This window comes from Centroberyx affinis, unplaced genomic scaffold (genome assembly GCF_046629955.1).
Source record: "Centroberyx affinis isolate AG114_WGS23_722 - 3 ecotype Tasmania unplaced genomic scaffold, CSIRO-AGI_Caff_v1 ptg004281l_1, whole genome shotgun sequence".
In the NCBI taxonomy this organism is placed as follows: domain Eukaryota; kingdom Metazoa; phylum Chordata; class Actinopteri; order Beryciformes; family Berycidae; genus Centroberyx; species Centroberyx affinis.
Window position 1 is genome coordinate 119,094 of NW_027282002.1, and position 13,475 is coordinate 132,568.

Consider the following 13,475-nt stretch of genomic DNA (forward strand, 5'->3'; position numbering starts at 1 on the left):
CAGACAGCCTCTGAAACAGCATTGCAACACTAAAACTCAAAACTAAAACTGAAACCCAGAATAGGAATGAGAATAGTTTAAATTTACCCATAATGGTGTGCAACATGAGTGATAGTACAATTAACCAATAACAGAAAAGAACAATGTGACCCTGGACACACGTCAGCGTTAAAGCCTCTGTTCGGTTTGCCTGCATTCTGTTGAAAATGTCATGTAGCAAGCTTACACTTTTTTATCTACTACATGCTGCTATATATGTATATAGCAGCATGTATATACAGTACATTTATATAGTATATATGTTACTATGGATCTTGTTAGTATGGACACACACACACACCCCACAATAAGTGCCAAGGACCCTACTCTCAGTTTATTAGTAGCCGGCTAGCAATGGAATGATGAAATTGCAAGTGATGAAATCTAAGTCTATCCTCACAGTATGTTTTGTGTGTTGACTCTGTTCTAGATCTAATAACTTTTACTCAAGGGAAGGGACAAAATTGCTGCCAGGTACAAAGTAACTTCACTGTGAAAAAAAACAAAACAGAAACCATGAGTAGCTTATATGACTTGTAGACACTGGATATTTTCAATGGGAAATAACAAAGAGCTCTATCTTAACCCAACTTTGACCTCTCTGCATGAGGCCTGAGTTTTGAAGTGGCTAAATAACAGTAAAGTAACATGTAGAAAATCTTATAGGCTGAATAGAAAAGCTGTCTAAATGGTTGCGGTTTTGTTAAACCATGACATTCAGCTTCATATAAATAAGTGTCAGTTTTGCTATTCTCTGTCACTGATTGATACAACAGTGATTCAACCTCTAGCCAGGTCATGAATGTTTTTACACTTGTTGCTCTTAACACTTGAATGTGTTCCTCTTTCTAGGGAAAACTCTTCTGCTGCACAGGAAGTGATGTGTTTCATATTTATAGTAGCATCAACATAGACATTTTCAGTTTTAGAGAGGCTAATGAACAGTGTAATTTCAAAGATTTATTTTTTTTACGCATTTTATGCCTTTATTTGACAGAGATAGTGAGAGAGAGACAGGAAGGTATGGGAGAGAGGGGAGGACATGCAGCAAATGACCACAGTCGCTGCGGGAAGGACTGAGCTACTGGGTGAGCCACCGGGGAACCCCCAGAACAGTGTAAGTCCACTTATGAGGAAAGTAGCCTAATAATAGCCTAATAATAATAAAAATAATAACCGTGACTTGTATAGCACCTTTCATACACAACATGCAGCTCAGTACCTGTGCTTTACATCAATAGAAGGCAGATAGAAAACAGAAAATACATATATAAAAGAACAACAATATAAAAGAACAAGCAAAATGCATTGCATTAAAATAATCAAATCAAGTAAAATAGAAAGATAAAAGAACACAGTCAAATTAAACAAGCAGGGTGTTCCACAGTTTAGGAGTGCAGTTAAAAAAGGCTGCATCCCCAATCTTCTTTTGAGTGGGGTTTTGTAATTCTAAGAAACCAGCAGTAGAAGACCTGAGGACTCTTGAAGGAATATAGAACAGCAGGGATTCTGAGCCGTTAAGAGCTTTGTATACAAGTAAACAGACTTTAAAATCACTTCTAAAGGACACTGGGAGCCAGTACAATGTGGCTAAAACCGGAGTGAGACGCTCTCGCTTCCTTGTTTTTGTCTAGCTGCAGAGTTCTGGATAAACTGAAGCCTTGGCAATAAGATGTAAGAATGCTGTTCTGGTCACCTTGTTTATATGGGAATTAAAACTTGGATCAGAATCTAAGATAACACCCAGGCTTGTTACTTCTGAGTAATGGTGCAGTCAGGTTATCAGGTCTATGCCTATGTTAAAATGCAAAAAAGGACTAATGGCCTATCAGCAATCCATGTGGATGGCGTTTACTGCAATAGGTTTAAGTACTGGATACTGATGTCTAATACAATTCCAATGGAATTTTACTGCATTAGGCTACAAACAGGGATGTAGTGGAGGGCAAACCATCCTAACTCTGTTCACCAGCCTTTTTGCTTTTAGATACTTTTTAGACTGATATTATGGTATTAATTCATAGCCTACATCATAAACTGATATAGGTTATGTGAAGACAAGGTCAACTTGATTTTCTGAAATTTTGATTAATTGCGTAGCCTATTGGCTTGCCTTTACCAGTCTTGTTATTTAGCCCTTCCACTACATCACTGTAACCAAAGCAGTCCTCAGTTAAATCCAGTCAATTCACTAAGAAATGGCAACATATTCATCTCTGAGTGCTTTGAGTAAAACTGGGGGAAATTCACTCTGCGAGAGAGTTTCTCCTATTTCTTATTTAAAAACCCCGCCTTACATCGAGGAAAGCCCTGGAACGTTTGCCCTGCTATTTCTGTCTCTAATCTGTCTTTATTCGAAAGGGAATTTATTACAGGAGAACCAGCTGTACAGTTTTTAACCAATCAGAGGCCGACGAGTTAAAGAAAACGTAAGGACTGACCCAGGGACAGCGGATATTTAACGGGGCCGGTCATTTCTGCATAATAGGGCCACATGCGAGTCTGGTTAAAATCCGACCCCAGCTCGGTTCGGTGATGAGAGAATGTACTGGAAGCGCACTGCCGTTCTGCATGCTGATTGGCTGACAGACAACAGGAAGGAGCTACCGGCATCTTCTATCCTCATTCATCTGGTGGAGGAGACACTGAGCAGCTTTAGACTGCAACATCACTCAGGTAGGACGGTAATAACAATCTATAATTAGTCTTATGCATCGCTGTTTTTAATCATCCAGAATATGGCCAGTTATGCTGCTCAGCACTGCCAAATGTTAACCCTACCCATAACGAAAAATCCCTATAATATTACCCTACTGTATAGGGACTTAAAGTGTGTCTGTGGTACTCAATCGTTACCTTTAGTGACCTTATCATACTGTTTTTTCTCCTATTGCATCACTATGCAATAGGATACTTGCATTCTTATAATATTCCTTATAGGAAGTTATAGCTTTGCTGTGCATATCTGAATAGTATCCTTATATTAATTACTTCATTCCTATAATAAATTCCCTCTGACAATTGATTATAGTATTACTAGACTTCGTTTTAATTAGGGCCGTTTTGCGCATTTTTTCCTCTCATCTACTGGCTCCATTCTTATAAAAGACAAAATGTAAAAAAAAAAAAAATAAAATAAAAAAAAAAAAAGTATATCGTGAACGTCAGGACGTATAAGCTATCATTACTATTAATACCCGGCGCGCAGGGTGCCAAATTACCGATGCGGTGCAACTTTGCGCATAGATGCGGGGCCAGCTGGATACTGCAGCATGCAGGGCAACTTCGTCCTTCAGAGGAGTCGGTGGGGGGAGGAGTAAGAGCCTGTCTCCCCCAGATGGCCGGGGATCAGCTTTGATTAGTCGCATGGATCTGCGTGATGCTGCAAAATGCGCACTGGTGCCGGTGTGCTGCAGGCTGCACAATCCTGCTTTGCATTATTGCACAGTAACACGTTAATTTCTATGGTGTATACATGTGTGTATGTATTTATATGTTGTACTCGGGCAGTTTTATACACATTGTACAATGATCATTGCATGATCTTAAGGCCCTTATAATGGGCTTTTTTTAACAGTTGCTCATTACCAGTCTCACTCTTTCCCTCAGAATTTCAGCATCTCCACAGTTTGTCAGTGCAGAATGTTTTTCTTTCAGCAGCCTAAAATGGCTGCCTTCCCTTGGTATCTAATCCATGGCAGATAGGCACTATCCTATTACAGTACACTGTAGCCTACCTGGAAGGTAACAAAGGCCATTACACTTCAGTTTGAGGAATATATAAGCTATATTTTGTGCTCAATAGATGCCTTCACAACGCTTATGAAAGGTATATAACAAACACTACTACATTCTTACAATGATATTTAATTAGTTTCCTCTTAGAATGGGAATATTTGTTATAAATTGTAGTTGGAATTTAGGAAAAAAGTACACCTCTGACTCATGCTGTTGTTGTTTGATGTAGAATGAGTTGGCAAGTTCAATATAAAACTACTTCATTAAGATATGGGCAAAAACCTCACTATGTCTCACAAGCTCATATGTCCTGGAGGGTATTATTGCCCCCTACTGGAATAACAATAATTATGAAGTGTTGTCTCTTTTCAGACAAATCATGTCCAAAGGAACAGCAGTTGGCATCGATCTTGGGACCACCTACTCCTGTGTGGGTGTGTTCCAGCATGGCAAAGTTGAAATTATTGCAAACGACCAGGGCAACAGGACCACACCCAGCTATGTGGCCTTCACTGACTCTGAGAGGCTCATCGGAGATGCAGCCAAGAATCAGGTTGCCATGAACCCAACCAACACAGTTTTTGGTAAGGTTACAGCAGGGTGATGTGATATGTGTCATGAAAGATTTAACACAGTGATCTTCTGATGTCACTCCCAGATCACTGAGTGAATAAATGATTTATTTTCATGTGTCCATGCGTACAAATGCACATACAGTATATTAAATAGAAGTATCTGAACAAAGATAGAGCAGCAACCACAAGTGCAATCCCATACTCATTTTTTTCCCCCGGATTGCAGATGCCAAACGTTTGATTGGCAGAAGATTTGAGGACCCAGTAGTGCAGTCGGACATGAAGCACTGGCCATTCAATATAATCAGTGATAGTGGACGCCCCAAAGTGGAGGTTGAGTACAAAGGTGAAACCAAAAGCTTCTACCCAGAGGAGATCTCCTCTATGGTGCTGGTGAAGATGAAGGAGATTGCTGAAGCCTACCTAGGGAAGGTATGTTTAGAAAATAATAACTTGTTGAGCAATTATGTACTTACAAGATGGACTAACAACATTGCTCTTCATTTTTATAGTCTGTGTCGAATGCTGTTATCACAGTCCCTGCATACTTCAACGACTCTCAGCGTCAAGCAACCAAAGATGCTGGAACCATCTCTGGTCTAAATGTGCTGAGAATCATTAACGAACCCACAGCTGCAGCAATTGCTTATGGTTTGGACAAGAAGGTGAGATTTAGGTCAGTAGCTGATGTAGCATGTTTTGTATCCACTAGTACCTGTACAACAGTGCTCAATCTTCTCCTATGTTTCAGGTTGGGTCTGAGAGGAATGTTCTCATTTTTGATCTTGGTGGTGGCACCTTTGATGTGTCAATCTTGACCATTGAGGATGGTATCTTTGAGGTCAAGTCCACTGCCGGAGACACCCATCTTGGTGGAGAAGATTTCGACAACCGCATGGTCAACCACTTCATCGCAGAGTTCAAACGCAAATACAAGAAGGACATCAGTGACAACAAGAGAGCTGTCCGTCGTCTGCGCACCGCTTGTGAGAGGGCAAAGCGCACCCTGTCTTCCAGCACCCAGGCCAGCATTGAGATCGACTCTCTGTATGAGGGAGTTGACTTCTACACCTCCATCACCAGGGCTCGCTTTGAGGAGCTCAACGCTGACCTCTTCCGTGGCACCTTGGACCCTGTAGAGAAGTCACTCCGGGATGCCAAAATGGACAAAGCTCAGGTCCATGACATCGTCTTGGTCGGTGGCTCCACCCGTATCCCCAAGATCCAGAAGCTGCTGCAGGACTTCTTCAATGGCAAGGAGCTGAACAAAAGCATCAACCCTGATGAAGCTGTGGCCTATGGAGCTGGTAAGTGGCTGGCTTCTCTACCAAGCGTATCTATAGACCTGCTGATCACTTCCTTTAGATGTTTTCACCAGAAGAGAAGACATTCTTGGATGTCTAAGTATAAAAAATAATGTCAATCTCAGCCCTCTCCTAGTCTAACCAGTCCTTTTTGTTATCTACAGCTGTCCAGGCCGCCATTCTGTCTGGTGACAAGTCTGAAAATGTCCAGGACCTGCTTCTTCTGGACGTCACCCCTCTGTCCCTGGGTATCGAGACAGCTGGAGGTGTCATGACTGTCCTAATCAAACGTAACACCACCATCCCCACCAAGCAGACCCAGACATTCACCACCTACTCTGACAACCAGCCTGGTGTGCTCATCCAGGTGAGGACATCAGTTGATATTTTGCTCTGGTGACATTTTTCATGCCATTTGTAGTTTCCACCAGAGGTCACAAGATCAAACATGGTTCCAAACTTTTCTTGGATGTCTGAGTGAATCAATTCACTGATTTGTAGTTACCTGGTGTGGAATAACTTTGTCTGTGTTGCCAACATTACATGCATTCCACAGGTTTATGAGGGTGAGCGTGCCATGACCAAAGACAACAACCTGCTGGGCAAGTTTGAGCTGACTGGCATCCCTCCTGCTCCTCGTGGTGTTCCTCAGATCGAGGTCACATTTGATATTGATGCCAATGGAATACTCAACGTCTCTGCTGTTGACAAGAGCACTGGCAAGGAAAACAAGATCACCATCACCAATGACAAGGGTAAACAAAAGGGAAAAAATGGTGCTTGACCCAAATCAAGCTGCTGGTTTATACCCACTATGGATTGTGGATTGCTAACATTATCTGTTTTATGATAGGTCGTCTCAGCAAGGAGGACATTGAGCGCATGGTCCAGGAGGCTGAGAAATACAAGGCTGAGGACGACGTCCAGCGTGACAAGGTGTCTTCTAAAAACTCTCTGGAGTCTTACGCCTTCAACATGAAGTCCACTGTGGAAGATGAGAAGCTTGCTGGCAAGATCAGTGAGGAGGACAAGCAGAAGATCTTGGACAAATGCAATGAGATCATTAGCTGGCTGGACAAAAATCAGGTAAGAATTGGTGCTGATGGAATATTTGGGGGTCAATTCTATGAAAAAGACATCATTTAAGGGACACCATGACATGAATATCATTTTTTCTCTCTACCAGGCACTTATAATGTGGTGAAAAATGTCTGTGTTGGGACGTAGCAGCACCCATTAGCTCTCTGTCAGTCAAATCAGGCAACGTCTCACTTGTGGTTGAAGATATCTAATAGTAGCTAGTTATCAAATGATACAGAACCAGTTTAGTTTACCGGGATACTACCTATTGAGTGGAATGGTTTAGCAGGGAAGCTAAGTCAATGAGTAGATAAACTTGAAGAAAGTCAGCAACGCTGCTACTACTTTATGTGTAGCTAGCTGCTTACAAATGTGATTCTAACCAGGCTGGTAGTGTCAGCAAGTCCATTCTTGTCTGCTAATCCAGGGAAGAGAGAAGCAAAACAAGCAAAACGAGCAGATGTCCCTTTGGAAAGAGAAATAGAATCAACTCAGTGGTCCTTGGTGGGGTGATGGCCCATACCTAGTGGAACAACTAAGCTGAGAAGCTAGATATATCTCAACAAAAAAGCTGCCCAACAGCCTTGTGTGAAAGAGGAGAGGAATGAAGATTTGGGACTTTGCAGGTGCTTATAAAGCAGCAGGACCACACTCTGCTAAGCACTGGTCTACTGTGTGTGATTAGAAAGGCCTTCAGAATAGGGAATGTCCAATATGAGATGTTTCCTTCGATTGTTCAGAGGTTGGGGGTTAGATATGTAACCAATAGTGTTAAAGACATTTTGTGGAAAATTGTAGAAATTCTAGCAAGCCTGTTTTAGGGTATAGATTCGGGGGCGTGGAGGTCAGCAGGGGTGGGGGCAATCCTACAATTGTCACTGACCAACTGCCTGATCTGGAAAAATAAAAGTAACATTCAAACTGTTTAGGTATCCAATCAAGCTATGAGAATGTTCTAAGATACAACATAATGTATTTCTGTTTTTAGACTGCAGAGAGGGATGAATATGAACATCAGCAGCAGGAGCTGGAGAAGGTGTGCAACCCCATCATCACCAAGCTGTACCAGAGTGCTGGTGGCATGCCAGGCGGTATGCCAGGTGGAATGCCAGGTGGCTTCCCCGGTGCAGGTGGTGCTCCTACCGGCGGAGGATCCTCTGGACCAACTATCGAGGAAGTTGATTAAACACTGTCTGCAACTCCATCCTGCCCCTGACAAAACATAAAGCATGAACAACCCCAGAGACCTAATCTATAAGCCAAGGCTGGTCATTGGCTCATGATGACACACAAGTGATAGTTGCTATGTTTGAATATTTGAAGGTCTTGAAGCAAACATTGCCTGCACATTTTGAGTCCGGTTTGAGTCCAGATGAATAAATTATTACTGTACCATGAGTCTTGACGGGTGTAAATTATTTTCAACATCTAATGCTGCTTTGAGGTCAAAGCTCCGATGTTCCTTGTCAACTTGCATCAGCGAGGGAAGCTTTGAAGTGATAAATGGTTGGGAATTGGGGACTAGAAAAGAGAAAAGGTGACATTTCAAAGGTGGTTTGCAACATTCTTAATACTGTCAATGAACCCATCGGAAGTGGAAATACCTACGAACTAAGAAAATAAGCCTTCAGTTTCAGATCCCTTTGACTGATGTTCTTTTGAAAGTCTTAGTTCTGCCATTGTTTGTAGGCATCACATCATACTTTTAAGAAATATTAAAGGAACATACAAGATGCATTCCAGACATAATTTTCACTATCACGCAATTTATTGTGTCTTTATGTTGATATCAGGTAGAAATCATATTCCCCTTACTAAAAAATCGTATAGCAGGCTTCACAATTCTCATGTTTTGCTACACAGGATGTTTCCTGTAGCTGTAGTACTTTACTTTTTTGTTGTTCTAGTTGTTAGAAAGCCGTTAACTTCTCCAAACTCTGGGCTTTTTGTTTTCATGTGCTCTACTGTGACTTTAGTTTGCTCCAAATTAACTTTGAGGCAGAATAGAACAGATGATTGGCATAAGAAAACCAGGGCGTGGATTGTAAAACCAGCCCCAAATCATCATCCACAGTGCAGAGAGTGGCTATAGCGGGAGATGTTCCAGGACACTGAACACTTTCACTGACTTTCCTAATAGAATAACTAGTGTCATTTTCATGTGATGCTCAAATGGTTCTTTGGTCTGAGAGTAGTCCATGAACCAGGTGATACATGGTTTGGTTCTCTGGTAGTAGCCACACAAACATCAGCAAAAAAAAAATCAAAATCAAAACTCCCCTGCTAATGCTTGGCCCCATTTCTCTCAATGAACAGGAGAAATGGGGCCGACTGCAATGTTTCAAATTTGGGGCAAAATCATCATCATTTAACACAGAACAACATGTTGATTTAGGATAATCTAAGGGGATTTACATCTTCATTACATGTCACGTTTGCCCTTATATCTCCCTATTCCTCCCCGCTCCAACCAAACCACAGATTCCATTTTCACTGAACATCACATCAAAATAATAGGAATTGCGAGAATAGGAGATGAGAGAATTAGTGAGATTAATGAGAGATGCCAATTTGAGGTCTAGCAAATGCTCTCCCTAGATTATTGCATTGATAATAGCATCTTAAGCAACCAACTAGATCCTGTGTATTGGTTACTATACACCACTGTTTCGCAGGTGAGGGTAATATAGGCCCATATAGCATGCAAACAACAACCATTATAAACATAAATTGTGCAAAGCATTAACTTATGCCTATTTTCCCTTAAAAGACCCTATCTTCACATAACTTACATCAGTTTGATAGTACTTACTATGATATATACTACAAATTTCTGTCATGAAGATTTCTGTCAGCCCTAAAAAGGTGGGTAAACTGACATGTTGGAACGCACTGGTTAAGAGGTATGGGTATATTATGATAAAAGCTATAGGCAGGTGAAAGGGAAAATTTGATGCATATATAATCATGTGTAGGTCTGAGTGTTAGCCTAAATGAAAACCGACCAGGAAAGCTTTCAGCCTCTGTGCCAAAATCAATCATGGGTGTTAATTATCAGGCAGATTAAGTTAAATATCGACTATAATCACTATAAAACAGATACTGCAGTCCATCTATGCGCCTCTGTGCCTTTTGTGTTTTGACAAAGACCTACAGCCAAGTCCCCGGATGACAACAACCAAAATAAAGACTGGAGATCTTACCGACTGTGTTTGCCCTGTACCAGTACAGAGCATTTATTGAAACAACATGACATTACATAAATTTAGCACGTTTTATAGCAGCACTACGAAAAGAAAACACCCCCCCTCCCCTCCAGAATTGGTCCATATTATGCACTGGAAATTTTCTGCACGGCCGTCACCATCCCCAGCTCTCAAAATGCGCCTCCATTTTCCCGATCCAAGTATACAACAGTGGAGAATGAGCAGTCTATGAGTAGTCCCGACAATAAGCGATTGTGTGTGTGTTTTCGTTGTAGAAACAGCAACGCCATAGCACTGTCCCGTATTTTAAAGGTTTCTTATCCGAAAAGAAAAAGAAGAATATTGATATGAAAAAAAGTAGCTGGCTCCGAGACGAGCCCCCCCGTTTCGTGTTGGACTGTATCCAGGGCTTTGGAGGGAGTCTCTTACTTGCTCTTGGCTGGTTTCTCCGTCTTCTTGGGCAGGAGGACGGCCTGGATGTTGGGCAGCACCCCTCCCTGGGCGATGGTCACACCGCCTAGCAGCTTGTTCAGCTCCTCGTCGTTGCGGACGGCCAGCTGGAGGTGCCGGGGGATGATACGGGTCTTCTTGTTGTCCCTGGCCGCGTTGCCTGCCAACTCCAGGATCTCAGCGGTCAGGTACTCCAGCACGGCCGCCAGGTAGACCGGAGCCCCGGCGCCCACCCGCTCCGCGTAGTTGCCCTTGCGCAGTAACCTGTGGACACGTCCTACCGGGAACTGGAGCCCGGCCCGGGAGGAACGGGATTTCGCCTTTGCTCGGGCTTTGCCTCCGGTTTTCCCTCTGCCAGACATGGTCGTTTAAAAAAAAATGCGGTTATAAATCAACGGGGACGACACCAGGGATACGGAGGATGATCGGGCTTGGAGCTTTACGTAATGTAAGCGAGTAATGGGATATAAACCTCAAAGGCTTCTCTGATTGGCTGAGTGAGGCAGAAACGCACAAACCAATGGCGCTGTGGAAAAGGCCGTCCTTCGGTAACGCACGCTCCAATCGTACAGACGGAATTGCACAGGGTAATTTGTATAGCCACGTTATAAATACAGGACTGCTGATAAGGGAGGTATAGTGCTCTGTGGGCTCTGTGTCATTCCCCGCTGTTCTCGCCTGACGTTTATACCGAAACGCCAAAAATGCCCGAGCCCGCAAAGTCGGCCCCTGCGCCTAAAAAGGGCTCCAAAAAGGCCGTGACCAAAACCCAGAAGAAAGGGGACAAAAAGCGTCGCAAGACCAGGAAGGAAAGTTACGCCATATACGTGTACAAAGTGCTGAAGCAGGTGCACCCCGACACGGGTATCTCCTCCAAGGCCATGGGCATCATGAACTCGTTTGTCAATGACATTTTCGAGCGCATCGCCGGGGAAGCGTCCCGACTGGCCCACTACAACAAGCGGTCCACCATCACCTCCCGGGAGATCCAGACCGCCGTCCGCCTGCTGCTGCCGGGGGAGCTGGCCAAGCACGCCGTGTCCGAGGGCACCAAGGCGGTGACCAAGTACACCAGCTCCAAGTGAGGTGGACGGAGCGGGGGTGGAAAAAATAAACTCGCCAAAATAATCACCAAGACGATTTAAACACTTTATTGTAGCCTTTCAGTGAGGAACAGCCGGTGTGATTTCGCCAAAACCCGCATCCGTCCTTTGCAAGAATGACTGCTATTTGCCCAAGAATGAATGGATCAATGTTTGTTTGTTTTTTCTGCAAATGATTCCAGATTAACCAGGCTATTGCCTGTCGGGTTTTTTTTTGTTTTTTTTTTTAACTTATGTTACTTCTGAGCTGTGTGAACGGTTTTAACCAAATATTGAATAAACTGTATCTAGATGTTAATGAAATTAAAGAGTCACATGTGGAGTTCTTGAAATTACAAACCGTCGCCTTCTGCTTTGCAGCCTTGAATTCTACTATCACTTGCTGTTGAATGTATGCATTTTGTCGTTTCCTGCCATAACAAATCATATGTGTAACATGGAATGGCATACTGAGCTAAAACAAGCAGTAAGTGATTAAAACTGTGACTTGATTACCTGTAAGAGTCTTGTTTTAATCTTTTTCCTCTGCCAGTGGTCGCATGTGTAAAAGCCACAAAAGACCTGTCCTTACAAATCTTCATGTCTTGGATATAAAAACAAACCCTTCCATGCTTGTGAGGGGATATTTTGTTTTGGAGTATGGCGACGCCAAATGGTGAGAATCAGTTCATGAGAAAAGGGCCATGCATTGTGCATGTGCCATTACTCTGTAGCCGACCCTGCTCATAATTGGCTTAATTGGCCTAATTATAATTGCACTGCAGCCTACCAAAGGGCAGACTTGCACACAGTAAAAAGAGGGTTCATATAGAGCCATAATGACCCAGAACTCTCTGAGTAGTTAAATAAAATTGACAAAAACAACTTTTGAACCACAGACTGTGGTTCAAAGTTGTTTTAATGCTGATTGGGAGCATTTCATGCATTTTCAAAGGTGTCTGCTGTGGTACTATATAGGACCAGACCAGGGTCAAATAATTATTTGAAATGCTTCTCAAAGTTTGTTGTAGTCAATGTGAAGTGCCAGATTTGGGATTTGCCTTTTAGTACTTTTTTTTGGACAGGCAAGTTCTCATTCCAGAACAGTATTTCAGCTTTCAGACAACATTCTCAGATTGGATTAATTTGGCCAGATATTATTAAATATTACTAAATATTAGCCTACATGTGACAAAAGCCACCGTCTAGCATTTTAAGCAGGGCAAAATGAACGCTGCAAAACAAGAAGGATTTGCAAATACTACACGAACAAAAATATAAACGCAACACTTTTGGTTTTGCTCCCATTTTTCATGAGTTGAAATAAAAGATCTAAGACTTTTTCTATGCACACAAAAGGCTTATTCCTCTCAAATTTTGTTCACAAATTTGTTTAAATCCGTGTTAGTGAACACTTCTCCTTTGCCAAGATAATCCATCCACCTGACAGGTGTGGCATATCAAGATGCTGATTAAACAGCATGATTATTGCACAGGTGTGCCTTGGGCTGGTCACAATAAAATTATATATATATATATATATACACACACACTGTATATATATATGTATATATATATATACACACAATATATATACATATATATATATCTATATAGGTATATATATAGATATATATATACATAGATAGATATATATATTACTATGCCTAAAAAAGTGTTTTGAGCAAGTCAAGCAAGGCCTTACTGAAACCGTCTCTACTGAAACATCTCCACCTCAGTATATAGCATTTTTTTGTAAAATCACTTGGCATTGACTAGGAACAAAAGAAGCTTAAATCTGTCCTCTGTACAGCTGACTCCTCAGGGAGTCACCTGTTTACTGGAGTTTACTGGAACTGAGCATACAGTGAAACCTCCTCCAGTAACAAAACCTGCAGGAGTGGCACAGTTTCAGCCCTTCACCACACGTGCTGAAGGGAAGCAAGCTTGATGCGTTGGCACTGGCCAGCATCCTGCAGCGGAGCTCATATCTCATATCTG

The 13,475-nt window shown here is 42.3% G+C and overlaps 3 protein-coding genes across 3 annotated transcripts; 2 read left to right on the forward strand and 1 right to left on the reverse strand.

The window, feature by feature from the left end:
• The first annotated feature begins 4,156 nt into the window (after nt 1-4,156).
• LOC139664453 (heat shock cognate 71 kDa protein-like) lies at nt 4,157-7,945 on the forward strand. Its single transcript, XM_071543289.1, has 8 exons — nt 4,157-4,361; nt 4,579-4,784; nt 4,865-5,017; nt 5,104-5,659; nt 5,821-6,023; nt 6,213-6,411; nt 6,510-6,742; nt 7,725-7,945. The coding sequence occupies exons 1-8, from the start codon at nt 4,157-4,159 to the stop codon at nt 7,920-7,922; spliced, it is 1,953 nt and encodes a 650-aa protein (XP_071399390.1). The 3' UTR covers nt 7,923-7,945.
• Nucleotides 7,946-9,943: 1,998 nt separating this feature from the next.
• h2ax1 (H2A.X variant histone family member 1) lies at nt 9,944-10,851 on the reverse strand. Its single transcript, XM_071543286.1, has one exon. It carries the CDS (start codon nt 10,752-10,754, stop codon nt 10,368-10,370), a length of 387 nt encoding a protein of 128 aa, XP_071399387.1. The 5' UTR covers nt 10,755-10,851; the 3' UTR covers nt 9,944-10,367.
• A 187-nt stretch (nt 10,852-11,038) lies between these two features.
• On the forward strand, nt 11,039-11,954 carry hist2h2l (histone 2, H2, like). Its single transcript, XM_071543290.1, has one exon. The coding sequence runs from the start codon at nt 11,097-11,099 to the stop codon at nt 11,475-11,477; it is 381 nt and encodes a 126-aa protein (XP_071399391.1). The 5' UTR covers nt 11,039-11,096; the 3' UTR covers nt 11,478-11,954.
• Nucleotides 11,955-13,475: the final 1,521 nt, after the last annotated feature.

Excerpts from the sequence above, each read along its gene's own strand:
- hist2h2l (XM_071543290.1), top strand. The coding sequence starts at position 11,097 with ATGCCCGAGCCCGCAAAGTCGGCCCCTGCGCCTAAAAAGGGCTCCAAA.
- LOC139664453 (XM_071543289.1), top strand. The coding sequence starts at position 4,157 with ATGTCCAAAGGAACAGCAGTTGGCATCGATCTTGGGACCACCTACTCC. Across the intron at positions 6,024-6,212 it reads AGCCTGGTGTGCTCATCCAG|GTTTATGAGGGTGAGCGTGC; the intron begins GTGAGGACATCA and ends TGCATTCCACAG. Across the intron at positions 6,412-6,509 it reads CACCATCACCAATGACAAGG|GTCGTCTCAGCAAGGAGGAC; the intron begins GTAAACAAAAGG and ends GTTTTATGATAG.
- h2ax1 (XM_071543286.1), bottom strand. The coding sequence starts at position 10,754 with ATGTCTGGCAGAGGGAAAACCGGAGGCAAAGCCCGAGCAAAGGCGAAA.